Below are 10,494 nucleotides of genomic sequence, written 5' to 3' on the forward strand. Positions count from 1 at the left end.
GCTTTCACTTCTAAAATTGTGATTGTGATGGGCTGAATACGTGGGTATATGGCAGAACACAGAGTACACTACATGAGCCAGTTATGTAAGGGAGTGTGTAATAATATTGTGGAGATGAACTCTGCAGAGAATAATGCTACATCTGCAGATATTCAGGAGCATTCTGCATACAATTATATGTCGAAGGCTCAGTAATGAGAACGGAATACCCATCATAAGTATGACTCACTGATTGTGCTACTCAAGAATTAGATTTTGTGGATTGCACACTTTTGTGGGATGAGGCTAAAATCAAAAGGCCATGCGTGGATAAGTAACAGATCCTTGATGGTTTGAGGTCCAGGCCATTTTAACTTTACTTTAGTTTAGAAGTCATTATGTATGTGCAATGTGCGATGTAGTAAATTTAGTTTTTTTATTAATTATTTTTTCCTCCAACAAAATGAGACATTGATTTCCAACTGGACTGGATTCACAAACACTTTTTGAAAGAGAATAATTCTAACCACAGCTAACCAACCAGTCACGGTTTCACTCAACTGTGTTAACAATGCAATACTTACTTATGACCTTCTAATTGTCATAATCAGTCATGATCATAAACCTTCTAATTTGAAAACGAAATGGCTCTACTTTTCAGACTACCAATGATGGTAAGAACCAACAAAGAGCTTAAGTTATCAGATCTTACACCAAACTCTTTATGATATTTGTGGAAAATAGAGGGGCACAGAAGGATCTAGTCTCCAGCTGTCTGACTTACCTTAGGTACATTCTATTAAATATACAAAGCCCTTTTTCCTTCATTTCTATTTTTTGGCAACAGGGAGAGGAACAGACAGATGAACCGGTGGTGAAGAACTGTATGTTTATTTTGCTGACAGATGGTCTTATACTTATGTGCATGTATGTTGGCAGGGGGGCAGTGAAATAAGAGATCAATGGATTGTGTTGGCAGCACTTGGTACTTAAGCGCATGGAACACCACTATGATATTATATAATGTCATACGAAGGAAGCAAAGCAAAAACCACAACCAAACTGTAGTCACTTCATGTATCTGGAGTGATGAGCTTTAAGTAAGGCTGGGGACCACAGTAAAATGACATAAGACAGAGTCTTTCACAAGACAGTTTGAAATGAGAAACTCCTTATGTAAATCACCCATAAAATGACCATAGAATGACATACACCAAACGGCGTCCCAATTAGGACTAGTCTTAGTTTCTTCTGCCAAGACTGTTTTGTACATCTAATGTTTTCACTTCGTGTTCTCATTTTTGCCTTTTTGCCTAAGGCTGAATTGTAAATTACTTTCACAAGTATAACCCAGATGGAACAATTAAAATATCACAGTATACCACCCTTTTCTGTTTGTGGCATTGATTCTTAAAAGAAGGCAGACCCATTCAGATATCGCGGCTCCACTGATATCTGCTACCTTCAGACAGAATCAGACAATTTATGTAATCACTTCTCCAGGTGTACGTCTGCAGAAACCTGCAATAGTTTATCCATTCTAGAGTTTCAGGCTAAGCTTTTCTGAATTGTGAACATTTTCTCTAAACCCACACATGAAAGCAGAGCTCTAGTTTTACTGTATGTGTTTTATCATACACTACATGCAGCTTGTAGAACTTGTATTATAGGAGGAGCAAATGTTCTATAAATTCAAATTATTCCAAAAAGGAATCTTTTTGATTTTTTTAAATTAATGTTAGTTTTTCAAAAATAGAGTAAAACTTCATATCGATCATTCAGCTCTCTATTCCGGATACTAACAGTTGGTTTATCTTTATAAGAAGCCTCTAACAGAAATACATAAAGAGTGGCAATAGTGCCAACACCTTTCTTTCGCTACTACCAGAAATCTACCAGAATATGCACAGCACGTAGATGGCACACCTTAAGGGGTGCCGTAGATCTACATTACAGGAATAAGAAGTAAGCAAAAAAAAAAGGAAGAAGAACCTGGCAGCTCATAATAGAAAGTCCTGGATCAAGGTAATGACCTAACTTAAAATATATGTTAGACTGTAAGCATATGGAAAGTGGAGAACAAAATGGGAAGTTATCTATAAAGGGCTTATTGTTATAGTTGAAAATGGAAAATGGAGATGCCATGTCTTATAAAAAAACATCAATATGTAAAAAAATCAAGTACAGGACCTAGTCCATATCGTGTAAATTACTGGTGTAAATTAAATCTTTATGTCCTTGTGGAGAGAACAGATTATCTTCAAGTGGAGTGAAAGATACGAGATCCAACCAATATCAAACCAAATTTGACAAAGCCCACAGATTCTTCATGCTTCAAAATGGAGAATGTGGTCACACAAAGATATTGAATGCTGGCTGGTCTTTTAAAATAACAAAACTTGTTTAAAAAACTATAACAGTGCAGGATATTTGTGTTATTTGTCAAATGAGGTTAGTTTTATCTACTATAAGGAGTTGGTGAGGACCAGATGATGGTGAAATATGTTTAAATATGTTAAACCATAAAATATTAAGGGGGTGTACTGGCTTTCTCATGACAGTATGCTTGCAGATAATACATGGATTGGTAACCACTGCGTACAAGTGCACAGATGGACTGTTTGAAAAGTTCTGAAAACAAGCTAAACAACAGTACTAAATATGGGAAAACATCTAACAAGTGACCCTAGAAACTGGGAAAAACTACTTATTGCTTGTTAATGCCATTACTAAAATGTTGGCGTATAATATTTTAACCATTTATATCTGTGAAACCTGATACAAAACCAATATGATCTTGAAACAATCACATTTTTAAAACATTTTTTGTCAGAAACATTAGTGTCAGACTCCTTAGTTTATACACCTCTTACCCTAATAAAGAATTGAGATGATTCCTTGGTAATACAATTAAAGAAACCCTTGTATGGATCTCTGTAGATTTTTCTTCTTCATATCAAATCTTAACAGGTAGTTTGGGAGCTGAAGAGTAGTATGACGAATAGCATGCATATTTCACAGACAATATAGAAATGGTAGTGACAAGTATTAAAGACAAAATTAATTAGTGAAAGAGGAATGCATATCTTGAATGAATAAAATACTGGTAGTTCTCAATTTATACAGTTGATATGTTCCTGATAGATGCTGCATAACTCAAAAATGCATAAATAAAAGAAAACATATTTCCTAAAGGGAGGCTTGTAAATATGGGAAATGTGTTCCAGGTCTACTTTGAACCTGAGGGTTAAAACTCTCAAATAACAGTAGTGGATGAAGTGGTGTGAGAACTGCTTCACACTACCTCGTTCTCATCATTATGGTGAGCACTGGGCCTATGTGTGGTCATCTGGCCTTCTCATGAACCTCCGTTGGGCTGTTGTCAATTGGTATTTCTGATACATTGGAACCGGCAGTGGTAAAATGATCACAAAGACAAACTTGATGATGTGTTGTGACTCGTGGTCTTCCACTGTGGCCTGTCATTGACGGATACTGTTTCGGAGTAACATCTTCCCAGATTAAAAAGACACTGGGTGTGAACATCCCATACAGAGAGTGACAAACGTTAGTAAGTTGAAACTAACTTGGTCCTGACTGAACAATGGCATTGTTCTCTTGATAAGCAGGGAATATTGGTTCATTACTGTGTTTTTCATTTTTTTTCTTTCACCTCAAATTTACAGCCCATTCCCACACAACTCACTCACTAAGGAGGTGGTTCTGTGCTTACATAATGGTCATAGACACTTGAGTGCAATAATGTCAATCATGAACGTTTTACACGATTCTCCCTAGTTTTAAGTACACAATAAATATATTAGTTTGTTAATTTGAAGGAACAGGAAAAGATACTTGTCTTTCAGTCTTCAATTTCATATCAGTATTACATTTGAAATCCATCTGCTTGTACCATTAAATCTCAATATGTGAAACTAATCAAGTACAAAATGTGTCAATATAACACCGTAGCTTTCAATTATAGATAAATATATTTTACTTGTTAAACAGTAGTTCCTTTTTTAAAAACAGAAAATAAAAATAGACCAACACATTGTAAGCTTCTTTAAAAAATTCAGCTTTTAACGACCAATGACAAGTAGTCTCAGGTTGAAAAGTGACTGTTAATTCAGGTTTTGAATTACATTTAATAAGGATGTGAGTGACGTTTTGTTCTTTCTTTACTTGGCAATGTTGAGCTTATTGTAAGAAAGGGCAAAAAATTAATGTGGTGCAGCCATAACTAAATACCAAAAAAGAGCTAAATGTGGAGCTCAGCTGTTAGCAGACCCTTTGTTGAAAGTATATTAAGAATAGCACATTTCAAGTGAAACTATCACATGAAAATTCACATACAGAAATATTGAAAGTTTATGACTGAAAAAACAAGGGAATATGTGCAAAAGTTCCTATTGAGTGGGAAACTGCTCAGCTTAAGTGTCATTAGACACTAGTGTGTGCAGAGTGTCGAGATTCCTTTCACTGTAGTTGTCACTATGGTAAGAAAACAATGAAGCTAAACACAACAAATTAAGTGTCAGACCTTAATCCCTTATGACATCAAAATATATTCCTAACAAGTATGATAGCATAATAAAATATTCTGTAGTTGAACTAAGACATTCTATCTATTGTAAAACGATTGTACATGTCAGGGAATTTTTTCAGACCAATAAAATCAAATGATCAAGAGGAGTACCATACAGTCATCACCAAGTACCCTCTACACAATAGACAAAGGAATTTTAATACAGTGATGAAATTCACAGCTCTGTCTGTAGCACAGTAGATTGTTATTTTATACTGAATGGAGAAAAAATATGGCAACTTTTCTGCTAACCTTTTCCAACTGTTTTAGATGACACACACCATAATTACTGCTTGGATATATAAAGGTAAGAACCATGTAAAACATTGATTTGTTTTCATCACAACCCACCCTATTACAAACATCAATACTGTACATTCAATATACACACCATGTACAAAACATTTTGAAATGACATAAACAAAGGTTTTAGAAGAACCCACATTTTGACAGATGTTAATCTTTCCCCAAACGTATCAGTTGAAAGAGGCTGTGTGCAATGGTTAGATTGAGATATCCATGTACAGTACCTCTGTACATTTCAATAGATAATGAATAATGAAAGCTACAACTGCCTGACACCAAAGAGAGTATCTTACCTCTGGGGTTAGTGCATTGTTGTCAGATGTTTGGCTTGATAGCAGTATGTGTGTGAAACCGTCTTCTTTCCTAACCACAATGTCCCTAAACCGACAGTTGCTTTCATTTTGCCGAACATTGTATCTGAGCCTCTTGTCAAACACATAGCCTTTCTCTTCCACCAGCTTCCGTTTCATTGAGCTGTGCAAATTAATTCCACCATTAGAAAGTGTAGTCCCTGTTTGAAGCAAGAAAAACAAAGATTAATTCATTGCTGCTCTCATATCATAGTTAGTATTGCGTTTACAGTCTCATTTTTATAGCCGTGGGTGCACATATTGTACCATGAAAAAGACAAAATATCAAATAAGACCTAGGGACTAAAACAACAACCTAACATACTGTCTAATATACTTTGGAACTGACCCTGGGGATTACGCATAGTTTATAGTAGGACGTGCAGTAATTAACCCAGCCTTTCAAGGAGTTTAGAAATAGTAAAAATACAAGTAGAATTAATTTACAATCTGATGAAGACTGGTTTCAGATATCCATTGTAGACAGATTCAGGCTTTGCAGCAATCATTACAACTCTCATTGCCATAATCCTCCTAAGTCAAAACTCGCTGTTCCTCCCACATCATCTATATATAGGTTATTCAACACATTTTGCATTGAGGTTGACTAAAGAGGGACAAAAAGCTTCTAGAATTTTAATGAACTTAATGGTCTTTGTACTCAGAAAAGCACTTGTATGATATTGAAGTCTCTTGAGTGCACAAATTGATTGAATTCACATTGTCTTGTGATAACGAACACGTAATATACGTGTGTATATAGTAGGGATTAAAATAAATGTATCACTCTATTGATGAACATCTACACTATTTAGAGAAATAAAATATATGGTATTTGAATACTGATAAATGTTTTCTTGTCGTTTTGTTATCTAATCATTAATGACTGAATCAATTGAGTGACTTTGATTGCTGCATAAGCACTAAATCACCTCATTAGTGAATGAGTTGACTGGGCACTGAACGATGAGGTGATTTATCTTTCTGAATGTCAAGACTCACAAAAATCAATAAAACAAAACACAGAAAGGAACCAATATGTCCCAATTACCAAGAGAACAATGGTCTCATGCCATCAGTGTATTGGAGGCAGGACTAAATCATCTCAGCTGAGAACTTGCCACTAGTGGAGCAAGAGAAGATGCATAAAACAGACAAATCAATGGAGAGCTCCACGTCTTGTGGCTTGGGCAGTGGTGCCTGTCAGCTACAGAGCTCCACGTCTTGTGGCCTGGGCAGTGGTGCCTGTCAGCTACAGAGCTCCACATCTTGTGGCCTGGGCAGTGGTGCCTGTCAGCTACAGAGCTCCTCTTACAGTCAGTAACCTGACTGCACACAGCTACACTGATCCAGTACCAGATCTCACTTGCTGCCTTTCCTGTGGGTTCATCCTGACTTACATGAAAACAGCTTGAAATGAAAAGTAAGATGTAAAAAGAACTCCTGATATATGTTCTCATTATGCTCACTAAAAACAGCTTTCTTTAAAGATGGTAGCCCAACTCGCAAGACTTGAGCTGCACAGAACCTTTATGGAAGAAAGCCGAGATGACATGTAGTATACTATATACAGTAAGGTTCAGAGACCATTATAATACCAGGTCATTTTCCTTATATTAACTTAGTGCATGCATTGCAATTATAAGTAGTACATTTTTTTTATGCTTGGAATATACAGAAATGTTCATAATGAAATATCCCATAAAGCTGTATGTTTAGGGAAGGACCCACTTCATTCATCATTGTAGAGCAGGGTGACCTACAGTAACCACTGTGTGCCAACAGCACAACTATACACTGACACAGACATCCCATCTCATTCATGGCCCTTCTGGCCAAGACTAACAATGCTCAGCTGCGATATCTGATGAGATCAAGCTCCACGGCATCTACACTGCACATATATTTCTAAGGAACAAGTAATAGGTTTATTCCATGTTGAAAAAAAGAAGAAAGAGAACACAACGTTTCGGCCATGGAGCCTTCTTCAGGTGTGAAAACACAACGAAGAAGGCTCCACGGCCGAAACGTTGTGTTTTCTTTCTTCTTTTATTTCAGCATGGAATAAACCTATTACTATTACCCACCTGAACTACATGTATTTCTAGACAGGTTTACACCGGCCAGGTATAGGTTTAATTGGTAAAATACTTTTGAACTGAACACCTTCAACAAAATCTGGAATGGTTTCTGGAATCCAAAATCTGGAAAATCCAAAATCCAAAATCTGGAAAAAGCAGCTTACCATATGGAAAACAGTACCGGAGCATTCGGGCCCGGACTACCAGACTCAGAGACAGTTTTTACCCCCGCACTATCAAACTATTAAACTCCCAGCCTCTATCACTCTCACCTCACCTCTCACCTATGATCTGAACCTCACAGTGCCGTCTTTCTTACCAAAAACCCAAACACACATTGAAAATCTACCTCTACCATACATGTCAAAAGCTCTCTCCCCATAATTCTATCCCTTTATTTTATTCTGTTGATGCATATTTTTGCACATAACCTGTTACCTTTTTGTTGTTTTGCACATTGCCTGTTGTTGTTTTTTGCACACTGCCTGCTGTAGTTTTTTTGCACATTGCCTGCTGTAGTTTTTTTGCACATCGTCTGTTGTTGTTTTTTGCACATCGTCTGTTGTTGTTTTTTGCACACTGCCTGTTGTCTCTGTCTTTCTTTTGCTACACAATTGTGTTGTTGTTGTTGTTGTTGTTGTTTTCTCTTTGTACTACTTATGTCTGAGAGCTAGCTAAATAGCATTTCATTATACCATATACCATGTATATGAGTGTAATGACAAACTTGAACTTGAAACTTGAAACTTGAAAATATTTATTTTGTTCATAACAATAAAATGTTTAAATATGTGACTAAAATTCAATGTAAACCAAACAAAGCACAGAGAGCAGGGTATAATATCAAAATACTGACTCAACTGTGCAGGGTCATTATCTTACATCACAGGGGTGTAAAAAGCGCTCTTGATTTTAGTAGAAATCCTCTAGCTCTGCTTCCCCTCAGAAAGGTACAGCGATGCCTTAGAGCAGTCCAGGAGGTGTGTGTTAGACCAGTCCAGGAGGTGTGTGTTAGACCAGTCCAGGAGGTGTGTGTTAGACCAGTCCAGGAGGTGTGTGTTAGACCAGTCCAGGAGGTGTGTGCCAGCCCGGTTTGTCATATACTTCCTTCCTGAAGCTCTATACCACCATTTTATTAGAGAATCAAAATTGAACTAAGAGTACAGAGAAAATAATGCTCACGGGAATGTCTTTGTTCATTGGGAAAGCCTGAAAATGAACACCAGTGCATCTCATTTTACTGGCTTGTTGCCTTGACTGCTTTGATTGTTTCTGCTGTTTTTAACTACTATTCTTACTGGTTTTTATTTGACAGTTTTTGTCATCATGTAAGTCACAGATATTTTCAATGTCACAAGAACCAAATGAGGGCTACTTCGAGCCAGAGGTCTGCCCAGCTATTTCTGTAACAAAGAAGCAAGAGCATTCTTCAGACACCATGCAGTGTCACGAAAGCATTAGGCTGGAAGGATGATTCTGTCTTTCAAATCCAAGAGGAAATTCCTTAATTTTGGTGTGTAAATATATACTATTTCCACATTACAATTGCAGTTTTGTCATATTGAAACTATGAACCACAGCCCTGAACATAATCTACCTAATTTACCTGGATTATTGAATCATTTATTCAAAATCATTTAACCAGACAACTTTACTGATGAAATCCATTATTTTCCTAGTCTTGACAGCGGTCCCATGCAGCCTTAAATTTGCCCAAATTAATAAAAAAATGTTTTGCCCCAAAACAGTAATCTGAGCTGTTTTATAAATTTTCTCATGACTACATGACTCTCATGACATTAATATAAATGTTCACTTAACTTATTGATGAATTGTATTTCGGTTATCATGTGAAAGTTCTGTTACTAGGTCCCATGTAGGCCTAGGCATATAGAGCTTTTATGTTAGAATATCTGACTCTAAATAGTTTCAAGGTTTATACTGTAGCTCCAAATTACTTGGCTTTAAAAACAGAGAGATTAGAGTTAACCAGGTCTGAAATGGGCCGGCACATTATTATCAAACACTTGTGTGCTGGTACTTCTTCTGTCCTAATTCTGAGTAAAAGCATAACCACACAAATTCCAGGACCACAAGCCTTCAGTGACACCTCGAGCTTCACTGGGTCCTGGGGAAAGCTGTGTTAACCACAATAACCAGATCTGAATTCTTCAACCATAACCTACATACCATACTATCATACACCAGAAACTTACAATCAACCAGAGAACATATTCACCATAAATCGTAAACCATAACCATATGACTGGATCCATGAACTGTTAACTATATAATTGTAACCATCATTCCATTCTCTCTGTAACAAGGTGTTTTTATTTCGATACACAGCTCATTCAGGGATTAGTGCTAACCTTGTCTGCCCTCTTGGGGAAACTCTAAGCACCATTACTAGGAGTGCTCTAAGCTACAGTCTCAATACTGCCGATGCTTATAACCTGCAGGTTTCCAAAACATCTGACCAACAGACATTAAGCTCGAGAGTTCTTTGATGCTGGCTCTGTGCGTGTAGTTGAATTATGCTTTAAGGGAGCAGTCTTCCTTCCACAATCAGCCATGGGGTCTGGAAGGCTTGACAACCCAAACTTCCTCAGGGGAGTAACCCAAACACTGTATAACCATACCATATTTCAGGGGGGAGAAAACTAAATCCCAATTCTCCCCTCGTTCTGAACCAGACCTTTATCACTTAAATAACCTTAACATTTAACCCACAAGAACAACTTGTGGTAGCAGAGTAATTTTTCATGGCCTATCCTGTCTGGCCAGGGACACCAACCATAACACAAAACTGTGCCCAGATGGGTCTGCTTCTACGTTCTTAGTTTACTTGGTTGCTAATGATAGGAAAGATCTAAACCTCTGTAATAACCACAGGGAAAGAACGGAACTCCTAACAGGAGCCAAGCTGCTGCTTGAAGAATGTTCTTTGGTTGGTGACTAGATATAGCCAACTGTGCTTCTCCTAACCAGCTCTGTCTAGCCTAACCAGCTGTGTCTGTGACCTAACCAATCAGAAGTCTCTGAACTTAGGGAAGGCACCATCATTGAATGCAGACATTTCTATTTCTCGATGTGTGACATTTGCCAGCGTGAACACCATACAATCTAATTTAGATTTAAGTGTTCTCAGAATAAAAAATCTGACATAAAAAATGTGTGATATAGTGTA

The 10,494-nt window shown here is 37.1% G+C and overlaps 1 protein-coding gene across 1 annotated transcript in view; it reads right to left on the bottom strand.

The window, feature by feature from the left end:
- The window catches only part of LOC102684624 (chromodomain Y like 2), a 48,984-nt gene that overhangs the window by 17,875 nt on the left and 20,615 nt on the right, over positions 1-10,494 (bottom strand). The window contains exon 3 of the mRNA XM_015368189.2: positions 5,167-5,384. Coding sequence (XP_015223675.1) covers positions 5,167-5,384 — 218 coding nt within the window. The remainder of the gene's footprint in view (positions 1-5,166; positions 5,385-10,494) is intronic.

The sequence above is a fragment of the Lepisosteus oculatus genome, chromosome 20 (genome assembly GCF_040954835.1).
Source record: "Lepisosteus oculatus isolate fLepOcu1 chromosome 20, fLepOcu1.hap2, whole genome shotgun sequence".
NCBI classification, from domain to species: domain Eukaryota; kingdom Metazoa; phylum Chordata; class Actinopteri; order Semionotiformes; family Lepisosteidae; genus Lepisosteus; species Lepisosteus oculatus.